This window comes from Ammospiza caudacuta, chromosome 1 (genome assembly GCF_027887145.1).
Source record: "Ammospiza caudacuta isolate bAmmCau1 chromosome 1, bAmmCau1.pri, whole genome shotgun sequence".
NCBI lineage: Eukaryota > Metazoa > Chordata > Aves > Passeriformes > Passerellidae > Ammospiza > Ammospiza caudacuta.
In genome coordinates, this window is record NC_080593.1 from 85,276,319 (window position 1) to 85,291,789 (window position 15,471).

The 15,471-nt window shown below is 46.6% G+C and overlaps 1 protein-coding gene across 1 annotated transcript; it reads right to left on the reverse strand.

Annotated features, from left to right (window-relative positions):
* Positions 1–4,683: 4,683 nt before the first annotated feature.
* On the reverse strand, positions 4,684–7,256 carry FIGNL1 (fidgetin like 1). Its single transcript, XM_058815236.1, has one exon. The coding sequence runs from the start codon at positions 7,254–7,256 to the stop codon at positions 5,187–5,189; it is 2,070 nt and encodes a 689-aa protein (XP_058671219.1). The 3' UTR covers positions 4,684–5,186.
* Between the last annotated feature and the right edge of the window lie 8,215 nt (positions 7,257–15,471).

Here is a 15,471-nt window from a genome sequence, read left to right on the forward strand (position 1 = left end):
AAGATCCCAGGCATGACAGCATGCAGGATTCCACCCTGCCCCTGACCAGTACAAACCAGCCCAGCTCAACCAGAGGGGCTCCCTTGGGCTCAGGGTGCTGTTTGGGAACCTGAGGGAGCACCTCAGCTGCCCCCATGAGCTCCTGGTTGTGATGCTTTGCCCGAGTCACACGCACAGCAGCCTTGTCCCTGCTTGAGCTCGGACAGCTGGAGGTTCCCCTGTTCTGTTCCCCCCTTCCCTGCCCAGCCAACAACTCCAGCCATGCCTGGGTGAAGAAAGGGCAGCTGTTCCCCTTTTCCCCAGTTATCTGCAGTGAGGAAGCACTGCATCATCTCTCACCAGCCAGAAAGCAGATCTTTTGCCTTTACAGCATGCTTGCAGCTTTCATTCATTCACTTTCCTTGACCCTCAGCTTCTGGAAAAGAACAATATTGCCTTTTGCTTACTGCTCCATCTTTGCCACCAGAAAACAACTTCACATTCCTTTAGAACAGGTTATGTGCCTTGGTAATATGGGAATATGGACACAGGACACACCTTCTCTGAGTCTTTCTTGTGATATTTTCTGAAGATGGAAATTATCAAATTTTTGTACCACCTCTGCCCAGTTAGCTGTAAAGTCATAATCAAAGTGCATTAAGAGCCAAACAACAAGGCATGCCAGAGATTCCACTTGGGTCTTTCCTGCAGCTGAGATGATGGATTCACTGGTGACTATTAGTGATGAAACAGGGAGGCTCCTCTGCATAACTTTGCTGTTGAAACCAACCTGGGCAAGAGGAGAAAACAACTTCAGAACAACTTTGTTGAAAATGAACAATACAGTGAAAAGTTCATCTATCACCCTGCACCCATGGTCAGTCCAACTCTGCTCCAGTTTCATCCTTTATCACTGACAAGCACTGGCATTTGGGATATCAGCCCTGAGGAGAGATGAGCACACAGCAGTGATCAGTTTAACCAACAGGAAATGATTAAAAGGAGTGGAAGAGTAACTTCTATTTAGTACAGGTGCTATTGTAGTGTCAAATGATGACATCCCAACTGTTTCAGGCACCTGCCACAAAGGGGATGATTAAACCTTTCCCTGTGTCTGTGATGTGAGAAATGCAGACAGGATAAGGCACAGAACTCTTGCATCACAGTAACAGAGATGAGACATTAGGGAAGAATTTTACTCACCTTCAGCCTTGCTGAAGAAGAATCCAGGCAAGAAAGACACTTTATTAATGGCTAACACTAAACATTTACCACTCTGTGTTCCCATCCCAGCACCTACTGAATGTGTGAAGTCCTGACTGTGATCATATCACTGGCATGGGAATGAAGTCCAAAAAGAGACCAAGGTTTTTATAAGTACTGAATGTTTTTAAAGAACAAACCAGGCAAAACATGCACCAGGAATCAAAAAAATTAATTCACCTTACACAAAGTGGGGAATTTGAAGTTTCCTCATAGTCCTTTCCAGACCCATAACTCTGTGATAATGCTATTTTAGCTTCACAGATATGATCCAAGGTTATATGAAACTTCTCAACTAATGGGACAAAAAAAAAAGTACCAGAAACCTATTAGTACTACAGCTTCTTTTATCCACAGCATCTTACATGACTGATACAGAATGGTAACAAAACACTAAAAAGCAAGGCTAAGAAATGTGGACTTTGGGAATATTGTGTCTGTATCTTTGCTCTCCCTGCTTTTACAGGAACTGTTCTGTGCTGGGTGCAGGTGTGAAGGTGTCAGTAGGGGAGGGCTGAGGGGAGGCCTCCTTGGCTGGTTCCAGCAGACCCAAGGAGCAGGAGCCTGCACTGCAGCCCAGGGGACAGCCCATGCTGCTTTGTTGGGTGGGCTGTTTTCCAATGTCACGTTGGCTTGTCAGCAGTTCCATAATTTCTGTTAGAAGGAAATTGCCTTATTTCAAAAGGACAATCTTAGTGATGCCCTTAAGAGGCCAGTCTGGTTTCCATCCACTCGCCATTAGCAGGTGATGATCATTTCTGCCTCATCAGCTTTTTCCCCTACATGTGTTGGCACAGCTTTCTGCAAATGAAAATCCCCCAGGGGACTTCATGCAGCTCTGAGACAATTTAGCTAACTCAAATCCAAGATGCACTGAGAGTCTGAAATGCCTTGTTTATTAATAAGACCTGACTTTTCCAGGACTGCAATTATTTGCCTTAAAAAGAAACTGAGAGATTGTGCACCCAACGTTGCTGAACCACAAAACCAGAGTTTTGTGCATTTCTTCTTCCAAAGATCAGCCAGCCAAAAAGAATAAATAATGAAGTACATAGGTTTCTGCATACACTAAACAGATCCATTAAAGTGGATTTATCTGCACCATTTCCCTTAAATTACAATCATGCCCTATTTCTGTGCAATTTTCTGTATTTTGTGAAATTATTTTCCTGGCAGTCGAATTGCTATGTGGTGGCACTGTTACAGAGGGTTATGAAATTCACCTTGGGATGAAACTGCAAGTCCTGCTGGCTCTGAGCTCTGCAGCAAAGCCCAAAGAATGCTACATGGCTGAAGAGATGGTTGTGTCACCTGCATCATTGCTAAAACACAAAAAACTTTACCTAATATTCCCTTTCACTATTTCTATGTGTTTCAAAAAAAAAAAAAAAAAACCAAAAAAAACCAATGGCATGTTCATGTAATTCTTGTAATGAGTAATCTGAAAAGTAGGAGAAAGAACAAAGCCTTGTCTGGTTCTACCTTTTATCTCGTTGACAATTTCCACAGGGGCACAGAACTTATGTCCAAGTCCCTGTCACCTCAGGAGGAGCTTTATTCTCTGTCACCATGTGGATTCTCACTGGTCCCTCCTTGTGGAGCACTTCCACAAAAATGTGAAAATTCAGATGTAGAGATGACCACAGAATGCACACCAGAATAATTCCCAGCATAAATAAGGCAATTATTTAATCATAAATAAGGCATTTATTAACCCTTGAGCAACCTTAATTTGACTAAACAATGAAAATTCTCTGGTGTTTCACTCACTTGCCTGAACAACGAATTTAGAGAAATGTTTGGAGAAAGCAAACATCTTACCTAGTATGTGTTTATAGCTCTCCAAAATGGAACTTGCAAAAACAGACTTAATCTCATAATCTTTACCCAAGTGGCACAAAAGTCGATTGGTTTGAACTACATCACACATTTATTCTTTCAGAATAATCTAATTATTCTATTTTCACTATCTCAAAAATGAAGATAAATTCCCATACCTGAATTTTTACAACTCTGCAAAACAATTTCTGATATATATTGGACTTTACTAAAAACATAAGCTATGAATAAAACTGACTCATTTGTTTAAATCAAGATGAGCTCTAAGAAATCCTAAGCCTTCCAAATTATTCTGAATTCAAGGCTCACTGTAATCTCCTGGGCCCTGTAGTTTCCAAATGTCTTTAAAAAATGCCAGTTAAACAGCATTCATCCAGTTTCAGAGAAATCTGAGGAAGAGCAGCTTTTAAGTTCTGCATTTTCCCTAATGGGAGGAAAAGTTCTTTAGAGAAACTGAAAACGAAGCACAGACAGCAGAGCTGGCAGCTCTGCCACACGGACAAAGGAATCCAAAGGAAAGATTTCCATTTATTTTCCTTTCAGGGGCAGCTGTGCTCAGTCAGTGGGCAAGGACAGGTTGTGTGAATAAAAGGCTGTGCATTCTTTCATGCCTTAGGTAAGAATGCCAAATGCAAGCTAGCCAAGAATTTTACCATTGATGCATGAGGACTTTTTAAGGAGCAGTGGAACCCAGGAGGTGCTGGACATGGGATTTCTCCTTGCTGACCACTAGAGCCCAGCACTCTTGGAGTAAGGCATCTTCCATCCGAATTTGATGGATCCAGCTGCTGCTGCTTCTGCCTGGGGGTGCAGCCAGGAGCGAGGTGAGCCCCCAGTCCAAACCAGTGGACACAAAACCACACACACACACAGAGCCAAGGACAGAGAGTGGGCATGTCCTTCCTAGCACACACACAGAGCCAAGGACAGAGAGTGGGCATGTCCTTCCTAGCACACACACAGAGCCAAGGACAGAGAGTGGGCATGTCCTTCCCAGCACACACACACACACACACACACACACACAGAGCCAAGGACAGAGAGTGGGCATGTCCTTCCCAGCACACACACACACAAATGCACTCCCACAAACACCCACAGCCCCACCCTGTCCCTCAGCTCCAGCCCCAAGCACCGAGGTCACCAGTGTGTGACACAAGCCCCACACTCTCCAGTTTCACCAGGACACCTCACTCGCAGAGCCTTCAGACACTGCCACAGGATTTAACTTGATCAAATACCCATGCCCAGACCCTGAGCCCCCTTGTCCTGCCTCTGGGGGCTCTTTCCACATCCTGCTCTCCCTCCTTGCCAGCTTGTCCAGCCCTTAGTTTGGCAGGGAGTTTTGGATGCCTACAGCACCTGGTTGCCCACACTGGCTACCCCACAGCTGGGCCAGATCCTAAAGCCCCTGAGACCCACGGCCTCTTCTCCACCTGCAGGTGTCCAGACCTGCCAATAAAACACACCCACACATGCTGATGCAGCACAGAAAGTAAGGTCAAGCAGAAAATCATCAAAAAAAGGTTTTTAATGAGAAGCTGGGATTGACTGCAGTAATGAGCCTTGGCTGTCAGACAACTCTCAAGAGACCTCCCTCTTTTGTCCTCCCTTCCATTTTTCCATGTAAGTCCACATCCATCTCCATCCTCTCCTCCCAAACAAAGCACCTCTAATTATTCTTCCCTATCCAGTTTTGCCATGCTCCTACCCAAAATCAGCATTTCTGCTATTACTTGAATTCCTTACTGACACAGCATGGTGGACCTTGCAAGATTTTCCCAAAATTCCTTTCAATTATTTTTGAGGGTTGATAACCTTCCCCTTAAACATCAGTGAAATTTATTTCCATCTCTCCCAGCAATCTGTAAATGCTGTCATGCCACTGCTGTTCAGCAATTTCTCGTATCATGAGCTGCAGTTCCTCGTGGACTTTTCACCTGGCAAAGCCTCAGCCAGAGCCTGGACACGTGCCTGCATAACATGAGGAGGTTTAATTCCAGGACAGAAGCAAACCAAAGTGCAGATGCACTGAATTGCCACAGGTTTGATACGTGGCAGTGCTGAAATCCTACCCTGCTCCAGTGGAACAGCTGTGGTGCAGCTCATCTGCCGCAGCCAAAGGTCTGGTTCCAGGTTTCATAGAGCTCCAGGTCCTTGGGGGACACGCTGGGCCGCACCGTCCTCAGGGCGCTCTCAAAGTCCAGGAAGGAGATGGGCCGCACCTGCTCCGGCGTGATGGTGGCAATGTCCATGGACTGCAGGCTGCGGATGGGGCCCAGGGAAGCCTCCCGACAGAGCTGGGTCATGTCTGCCCCAGAAAACCCATCAGTCTTCTGGACTATGAGCTTGATTTCCTCCTCATTCAGAGAGCAGTGCTCCTGTGCCATCAGCCGGGTGACAATCTGCTTCCTGGCGGAGCCTTCGGGCAGAGGGATGTACAGTCTCTTCACCAGTCGCCTCCGGGCCGCCTCATCGATTTCCTGGGGCCGATTTGTCGCTCCAACCACCAGGATCCGATCTTCAGAGGAGGTCGTTGCCCCATCCAACTGCACCAGAAATTCGGTTTTTATTCTCCTGGAGGACTCGTGCTCGCCCTCTCCGCGCTGGGACAGCAGGGAGTCGATCTCGTCGATGAAGATCACGGCGGGCTGCTGGCAGCGCGCCACGGCGAACAGCGCGCGCACCATCTTCTCCCCCTCGCCCACCCACTTGGACGTCAGGGAGGAGGCGCTGATGCTGAAAAAAGTTGCTCCAGACTGGCATGCGATGCACTTGCCTATGAGGGTCTTGCCAGTGCCAGGGGGGCCAAAGAGCAGGATTCCTTTGGGAGGACCACGCAAGCCGGTGAAGATGTCTGGTCTCAGCATGGGCCACACCACAATTTCCTTGATGGTGGCTTTGGCAAACTCCACTCCAGCAATGTCATCCCAGCCGACCGGAGGCCCGTGGTCCATGATCTCGTGCATGATGAGTTCAACCATTTTTGGTTCTATGTTTTTCAGCCGTTCATCCACAGGCAGCAATGGGTCTGTTGATTCCCCTACATGAGGCTTACACTGTGCTACTCCATTCTCACTTCCATCTGGTTTCGGAACTGGAGGCACAAACTTGCCGAACGGACCCCGAGACCTGCCTGCACCCAGGGATTTTTTTACTCCTCCGTATGATGAGACTGGTGCACGCTGGTTTTGAGATTTCTTTTGCTGATCCATCCACAGCTGTTCCTTTGCAGTTTTAAACCCGGGAGCACTGCTCTCTTCATTTCTGTTTCTCTGCCCTGAAAAACCATTAGTTTCTGTAGAAATGGAGGCCTGACACGGAGCAAGGCTAGGAACAGCTGTGCTGCCTTCATCAGCCAGACCATAGAATGCTTTTCTTTTCCCAGAATTTGCAGACCAGGCAGGTACAGCTGACTGGTTGAAAAGAGACAAATTTTGTCCATCATAACAGTTACCTGGCATTATAAGAGAACTACTATTAGTGGCTTCTTTACTTCCAAAGAGCGGAGTTGCCTGGAAACCTGGAAGAACCTGTTTGCTTGAGGAGGCTGAAGCAGCAGGAAGTGTGTCTGAAGTTCTGGTCACAGGAGGCACACTGCTTTGAAGGGACTTGGAAGATGAGGGATGCCCAAGGAGATCTGGTCCCTGACTGGCACATTTTGCTGAGGCAGCAGTGAGCTCAGCCTCCCCGGCACTGCCGAAGCCATGGAGTTTGGGAAGAGCTGGAGCAGCGGGGGCGCTGACCCCTTTATCAGCTCGCACACGGGCATCTGTCGGTGCCATCTGAGAGCTCTGGAAAATTTTGCCAGCCCGCATCCTCTCTCGCACACACTTCAATTCAAACACGTTCTCTGTTGTCAAGGCAGATTGCCACTTGTCACTGTCACTTTGCTGACACTTTGCCAGAGTCAGGATGTTTTCCGCATAGTTGTTCAAGCCAGTCTCCGCGTTGCCAGAGTCGACAATGGCAGAGTATTTCTCTGCATAGCTCCTGAACAGGCTGGCAGCACAGGCCTGGGAGATCTCGGAGCTTGCCCATGCATACTGAATGCGCAGCACCTTGGCACGGTACCCATCTGCCTTCTGCCCCGGGGTGCAGGTGCCAGAGGTGACAGCAAAGGAACTTTCCTGCCACTCACTCAGGTGCACTGTGCTGGCCGTGGGGGCCTCCATGGCTGAACTGGAACAGACAGAAAATTCCTGCAGTCACAAAATGCCATTTCACACCAGCTGCTTCTCCCCTTGTCTAAACACTCACACAGGAAAACCTACATTATTTTAACTGTGAGAAACAGAGCAGGAGGTCTTGCAAGCTACTTAGCCAGTCTGGGCACTTTAATCTTTTCAAAAAGCAACCAGCTTTGTGGTGCAAAGGCATTTAGACTGGGGTTCTCTTTTCTTCCTTGTCCAAAGAAAAGAAAAAAGTGGGGGGAAAAGAAAAGAGAGAGAGTTTGCTTCTAACCAGAGGTCTCCTGGGGAGGTAAGTAGACTGCAAAGAATGGTAACAGATGGCCAAGCAAAAACTGGTCTTGTTAAATGAAATCACCAGTGCTTTCGTTCTTACTTGACAGAGTATGGCACAGTGCAGCAGAGGACAGAGGATACTCCACTGTCAGAATGATTTCATTTATTACAGTGATGGTAATAAAAATTAACCAATTAAGCTAGTAAGTAAAATTGTGTGCAGTGTCTCTGAGGGGAGATAAAAATGGAATGAATAATCCTGAATGGAGCAAAGACTTCATATTAAGAAAATATTAAGATTACTAGAAAATGTTCAAAACTATTTCTTATATTTAGAAGGCACTAAAATGTCCTCATTTTAAACTTTAGAGGAGAAAAGGTCTTGCATGTTTAAAGCAATCCTTGTTTCTCAGCTTCAGAAAGTGGAATTTACACTCCTTTAGTGTAGGGCTTTTTTTAAGAAATGGGGAAAATGACATTTGGCCCAGGAGGAGTATTTCATTAGACTTGAAATGATTTGCTCACGTTTATGATGTACTTTCTTTCCCTGCAAAGTATCGTGTCCATATATCCTGCACCCTTTCCAACAGAGGGTGAGTCAAGCTGCAGCCCTCTGGATCAGCTACAGACTGCATAGGAGTGCAGAGGAAGGTACAGGTGCCATGTTCGTGCAAGGCTGGGGACACAGAACTGAAGGGATCCAGGCTATGTGGGGGTGTCCTCCCTAATTATTTGCAAAACATCCCATTAGACAACAGAGAGCACATTATGTTTATTGCCCAAATGCTTATATGGTTACACACACGATATATAATGAGAATGTAGGTCATTTTGGTTTATTTTTTTTACTACAGCCCAAATTTGTAGAGCTGTTTAGAAAAGTCAAAATACATTTTACCTGCAAATCTGGCACCTCTACAAGCAAATCCAATTAAAACAAACAAAAACAAAACCACTTAAGTAAGACTTTCTCTCTGAAAAGTTACTGCCAACTTTTGCACCAGGAGAAGTGTAATGTGCACTTAGAAAATCTGATACTAACTCACATCATCATCATCCGTCCATAGCTGAGTGACAGATGAACAGGAGATGAAAGGCTGCAGCCTTTTACTTCTTTGCTCTAAAAGGCTTTCACTGTGCACATAATTTTTTTTGCAACTGTTGAATCAAAAATATTTTAAGTGATATAAAAGCATAAATTTGGGAAAAGTTTAATAGCAGTATTTGCCCCCATGAAATACTTCCATAATTCAGAGCACAAAATCTCAAGTTCACCACCACTTTCTTAAGGACTCAGTGGTCACCTTCATAGCACTGAGGGAAGGCCATAACAAGTGAACAGTGGTGACCAGGTTGAAATTGCAGTTTGATTATTCTCAGAATCACAGAATGGGGAAGGTTGGAAGAGATCACAGTGGTCAAATCTCCATGCTCAAGCAGGGTCATCCCAGCACACATGGCACAGCATTGTGTCCAGCCTGTTCCTGAATATCTCCAGTGAGAGAGACTCCACAGCCTCTCCGGGCAACCTGTTCCAGTGTGATCGCTCCCCACACCAAAGAAGTTATTCCCCATACCCAGGTGGAACTTCCTATGCCTCAGTTTCTGCCCATTGCCTCTTGTCCTATTGCTCGGCACCCCCAAGAAGAGCCTGTATGCGCCCTCTGGACACCCAGCCTTTAGTTATTCATATACATCGTACACACCGTCTGGCATCGTTCTCTCCCCCTGGTCTAACCCATATTAGTTGTCCTCACAGGCTCACAACTTCTCTCCAAGAGAGCCACACGCACACACGCTCAGTCAGGACGGGGATATCGTGCTCCGTGTGCCCGCCTGGAGCCGGGGGTGTATCCAAGCACGGCCACCCATGGATCTGGCACTCGGCTGCGCGCTCGCCTCAGCGCGGAGGGGCGGGAGCTGCTGCCGCCGCCGCCACAGGAGCACGCCCACACGGGGCCCGGGGAAACACGGCCAGGTACGCGAGCACATCCCCCGCCCTTTGCCCTCAGGCCGGCAATCTCCAGCCGGGAAGCTGCCCGGCCATGGCTGAGCCCTCGCCGTCCTACCCAGCCGGCGGCCACGGCCCCTCAGCTCAGGAGCCCCGGCCGGCTCGGCAGCAGGGGTGCCCCCTCACGGCACGGGAAGCGGAGGCCACAGCCCCGAGAGGGTCCCGCCGCTCGCTCCTCTCCCCTCCCTGCTCCCTTCCCGTGTCCCCCTCAGTCCCGGCCCTGCCGCTCCCGCTCCCCGCTCCCCGCACCCACCGGCCACCGCCGCCGCCGCCAACCGCGCGCGCCCGCTCCGCGCCCGGCCCGCCCCGCCCCGCCCAGCCCGCCCCGCCCAGCCCGCCAATCGGGTAACAGCGCGCCGGAAGATGCAACCAATCAGAGGTCGGGAGGCCGGGCCGAGTGGGAGAAGGGCGGGTTTTCCGCGCTGACGTCACCCACAGCACTGAGAGGGACGGCGCGCGACAGGGCGAACGCTCCCTATTGGCTGCGCCTGAGGAGCGCGCCGGCCAATGGGCGCGGGGTCCGTGCCTTGGAAGGCGGGGCTGGACCCGCGCCAAGCGCAGCGCGTGAGGGACGCGCGCCTGCTCTGAGGGGACGGGCGGGACCCTTCGCGTGATCCCCTCCGGATCCCTCCTGTCGCATCCGCGTGTTCCCTCCTGGATCCCTCCCATCCCCTCCGCGCGTTCCTTCCCGAATCCCTCCTGTCGCATCCGCGTGTTTCCTCCCGGATCCCTCCCATCCCCTCCGCGCGTTCCTTCCCGGCTCCGTCCCGCGTCTCCCACCGAAGTCCCGCCGGCGGTCCCGGCCGCTCCCCCGGTGCCGTTGTCTCGGCTCCCGCGCCTTGCCAGCCCTGCTCACACCCTTCTGAAAATCCTTTCTGGTCAGGGCTTGGTTCCTCAGTGAAGGTTAGAGCGGCCGAGAAGTGAGAGGCTGGAGAATGTAACAGGTTCTGTCACGTTTATTGCCTCTCCAGGCCATTTTCAGTGGCAGTAGAAAATGGGAACGTGGAGATGTGCAATTTCTGTGGGTCAGACGAGGCCTTTCCCTTCAGTTCGGTGATTTAAGGAGCAGAATTGCTGTGGCTCTTCCTGTGTCAAACTCGACTTTGGCTGCCCAAAACAGCAGGGCACCCCATCAGCATTCCCCAGCTGCCCGCTGTTTGTTCCTCTCCTGGCAGTCGAAGACCCTCTGGATGCCCTTTGCAGGGCTCACAGGCGGCCGGGCCAGTGGCACCCCGGGCTGTGTCCCTGGCAGCAGCCCTCCCTGCAGGACGGGCTCCACAGGAGGTGGGTTCCATGAATGTGGCCCAGGCACAGAGCCCTAACCCTGGTGGCGACTTCGCAGCCAGTGATGGGTACGTGGCCCTTAGGCACACGAGCACTTGGCCTCCGGGGCCACCTATTTCATCTCCACCCCTGTGGCACCGCTGCAGGACCACCACAGCCACCACGGCAGTAACGCTTTCTAGCACTCCTGAAATTCACAACCAGTGCTGCACAGCCCTTTTTGGGAGAACAGCTCTGACAAGGACAAGATGAATGACACTCTGTTACACAGGGCAAAAGATGATGCTCCACGTGGAAGTATCCCATGAACTGAATGTGGTGCTGGAGTCCCCATGTGGCTCACACCAACCCACATTCAAATTAGCACACCAACCTACATGCAAATGAGCACTCTAAGCTGCAATACCTCTGGTATTAACAGGAACGATTCTGTGTGGGTGAACATTTTATTTCCCGTGAGAAACCTTTCCTGCAGTTACTGTCAGGTTTTTGTTACACATCAGGCTTGTTATGCCATCAGTGCAGACAGCACATTGAAGTGTCTGTGCTGGTGTGCAAGCTATCATCTCAGACCCAGCTGGGCTAACATTTAAATAGCATGTGATGCTGCTGCCATCAAATTTCTCCCAAGGCATGCCTGATATCCCTGGGATTGCACAGAGGCAGGGAGCACAGCAGCCTTGGGGACTGCAGCCAGGCAGGACTGATGTCATGGGCTCCTTCCCTGTCCTACTGGATGTCACTGGAACTACAAACCAAAGCTGAAGCTGGGCAGGTGGCTCCAGTGGCAGATCCAGCTGGAGCACTGTGCAGAACTTGGCAGAAGGGTCAGCACTGGCCCTTCTGGATATGGCCAAGTATTTTTCATACTCCTGTTGCTGAGGAGGAAACTTTCTGCAGGAAAATTTGCCAACTCCCATTTGCAAAGTAATTTGAAGGACACATTGAAAAAAGCCCTTGGTGGTGAAAATCAGGACACTGACTTCATTAGAGTGGCGAAGTTGGGCCTCTTACAGCGCATCTGGCATCAATGAGACGAGAAAAGCTTAGTTAAGTACAAAGAGACAATAGCTTTAGTTTTGTTTTGGTTTATTTATATTGCCAATTAAAACCTATATGTGTGTTCAGGAGGTTTTGGGTACAGATTGTAAAGGGAGTCAACAGCTCACAAATCATAATTAGAGCATTAGACTTCTGATTATTTTCCACTTAGAACATACAAACTCTACATATGCTCTACAGATATTATCCATTGATGGTTATTTAACCTGCCCTCACCAATCACCCTGGTCTTCAGGATCCTCAGTTTTATTTCTCATTTGCTTCTGTCTTTGAGCAATTCAAATTTTACATCTCAAGGTTAAGACTGCTGTTGTAAGGCAACTTCAATGTGATTACTACTCATCACATATGGTGATGAGTAGTACTTCAACAACAGAACAGCCATGAGCAGAATCTTGTATGTAAATGTAAGAAAAAATTAAAAATTTAATAATTATAATGCAGTTCAGAGTATAATATATTACCAATACTTTCATAAATACATACATTTTCATTATTTCACCATCAGTAATAAAATATAATCTGTCATTAAGAATGTAAGGACTGTACTCTGCTAGTTTAAAAAAAATAAATTGAGGTTCCTGAAAGTAAAAGTCAGGTTTTTCCCTCCTTCTCTAATAGCTGCAGTCTTCCTGGAGATGTGGATATTCTACCAAAGTACAGTTCTGGGATTTTCTAATTAACTTTTAATATCAAACATTATTCATCACAAGCACAGGATATATTAGCTTTTGCACACAAGGCACAATAAATCCGGGTGAACATTAACTATTCATAAATACAGTGTTTCTCACTTACAGACACGTTGCAAAGCTACAGCACAGAAACAGCAGTTATGATCTTCTTTAAAATGTTTCTTCTCGAGTTGATTACACAGGCCATATTTCCTTTTCAGATGACCTAATGTTAATAGTCTAAGAAGGAATTATCACATGGAGAGAAGAAGGTATGAGAGACTGAATACCATGAAGGCCTTCACTGGTTACATATTTGGATCATTCTAGAATTTCAGAAAAACCAGAACCTGAACTTCAGGTTTTGGTACTGGGCTAGAGAGGGGGAAATGTAATTCCAAGGGTCTCATCACTGCTGTTTATCAGACAGATTTACTAATGTCACTTCTTTAAAAAAAAACCCCAAAAATTAACTTTTACTCCATCTTTATTTTAAATTAGCCTTTATCTTTAATTTTCGCCAACAGGAGTTTCAGTGTCTGGAAAGCAGCCACTTCTAAAACTGATCTCTAGATACTGAAAAATTTAATTGAATGTCAGTTTTGGCAGTATTTTCCCACAAATGTCTAAAGGGATCTGTGCCTAATTCTGGGCTGTTGGGGACATTTCACCTCTCCTAGGTTTGGGTGTGCATCCTGCCTGCATATCAGTTTTACAGCAGTTTGAGGCTCACTCAGGCATCATTCATCTCTGCTCTGGTTTCCATGGAGCAGATTTCCAGCAGAATCTTCTTATGTTCAGTTTAGGGGTGCCTTACGTTAGGCCTTTCTTTTCTAACACTTATTAGTCAGATTTTTAATTTCAATTATAGTCACCTAAGCCCAGAGCAACTCCATTTCATTTCAGTGGAATTATCCTGGATTTACTCTGTGATCCAAATCTGATCTCTCTTTAATTTTTTTTTTTTTCCTGGACAGTCCTGGTTATGTATTTCACATACAAAATCCTGGTCTGTCTCGCAGAGAACATGTAATTCTTTGGCTTCAAGATTCTAGAGTTTTCATAATGTAAAAGTTGTAAAATTGTATCATTGTGGAAGATACATGTTAGGGATGAACATTGTTTTCCAGGTCATGAGATCTGATTAAGGTTGTTTAAAAAAAAATTTTATAGCAGTCTACCACTCCACTGCATTGTGCTACCACAGAAAAGCTGAATTTCATGCTGGTTCTGCTGAAGAGAATGATGCTATCAAAATTTCTGACACTGTAGCTGACAGTAGTGTCTTGTGTCAGTCACCTGCTCAAGTGTTACTGGGTTTTATCAAATTCATTGGTTATCCCTTTCTCCATCTGTTACCTGGGAAATCAGTTCCTTATGGGAATAGTAATCCTTCCCAGTTTGCACCCCAGGAGTGAGAGATCAGGAAAGACAGAGGGAGAAGCAGACCATGTGCCAAATTAACTGTCTTGATCCATTTTCCCTGGTCCACTTGCAACTTCCCAACTACCACAACTGTAGCCAGTATGCGTGAAAGGGATGGAGCAGGAAAGCTGAAGAGTTGTGCACATTGCTCAAGAGGCTGTAGAAGTTAATATGAGCATTAAAAGGAAGATTGAAATGCAATTTCATATGTAGAAATGAATCCTACATATTATTTTTCTTTGAGCAGCTACTTATGTTGTTCTTATTTACACAGAAATAACTGTCTGGAATTTATGTTTTTAAAATGGCAAAAGTACTTTGTGACTTGATATTGTTCTGACTTTCACCTTTAACTTTCATTTTTGCTCTTCACTATGCCTGCATTTGACAGGATGATGTATCAATGGTTTGTGTCAAAGATATATGATTTGACTTTCTCAGAAAGAGATTTTCCAGTATTTTCATTTTCCATTCATCACTCTTAATCTAAGAAAACCACTGATGGGGGCACCAAAGCTGATTTGAGGGGTTTGTTCTCTTACTTCCTATTTTTATTGTCACTTGCTTTCTCAATTGCTAGCTAATTTGAGAAACTAAAAGTGATATTTTTGACATCACATTTCTTAGCACATTTTGTCAAAGATTTATTACACCACGAAGTAATCAAAATGGTAGCCATAAAAACAAATCACAGCTCAGTTTTGCAGAACATATCTTACAGACTATTTTCAAGTAATCACTGCTGATAATACCTTGATTAAAAATACAGAATACCAGGTAGCACATAGCTTTTGCCAAAACTCTTTAGGAGGAGCTTTTCAGGGACCTCATTATGAATGATCAGTCTGGAAACCAATAGCCAGCATAACCTATTTGCTGGAATTTGACAAAACTGCAGTTTGAAAAGCAAACCATTTAGGGGAAAATAGAGAACCTGCCAGAAGGATGATTAGTAATCAGTTAAAGCTCATTCTCCTAAGTCTGGCTATGCAGTGAAGGAAGTCTTGAAGGTTCTTTGTCCTTTGTTCATTTACAAAATTTCTGCAGCAAGTGTATCATGACACAATAGTGCCCCAAATCCTGGCAACATTTGTGCATGCCTATTCAGATACCAAGATATTTAGAACCTGAACTAAACTTCCCCAACTTGGGTTCTTCCTGCAGTCATAGTAATGTTAAATTAATTGGTTATAAGACCTCTCTGAAGAAAGGGGGGAGTGTGCTAGAGGTGAATGGGGACAGTGGAGGGAGCACCAACCCTTCCATTTCCATTACTTGTTAGAACAAATGCTCTTGGCTACAAACTGGTAGCAAATGACAGTTCAATTCTCCTTGGCTATGTGCATCCTGGAAACAGGCAAGATGAAACTACAGTACAGAGGAGGAATGGCTATGGTTACAACTCAACTTGCTGGCAAGGATTTTGCTACTGCAGCTGGGCTATATAACAACAGGTTTTGTACTTTCT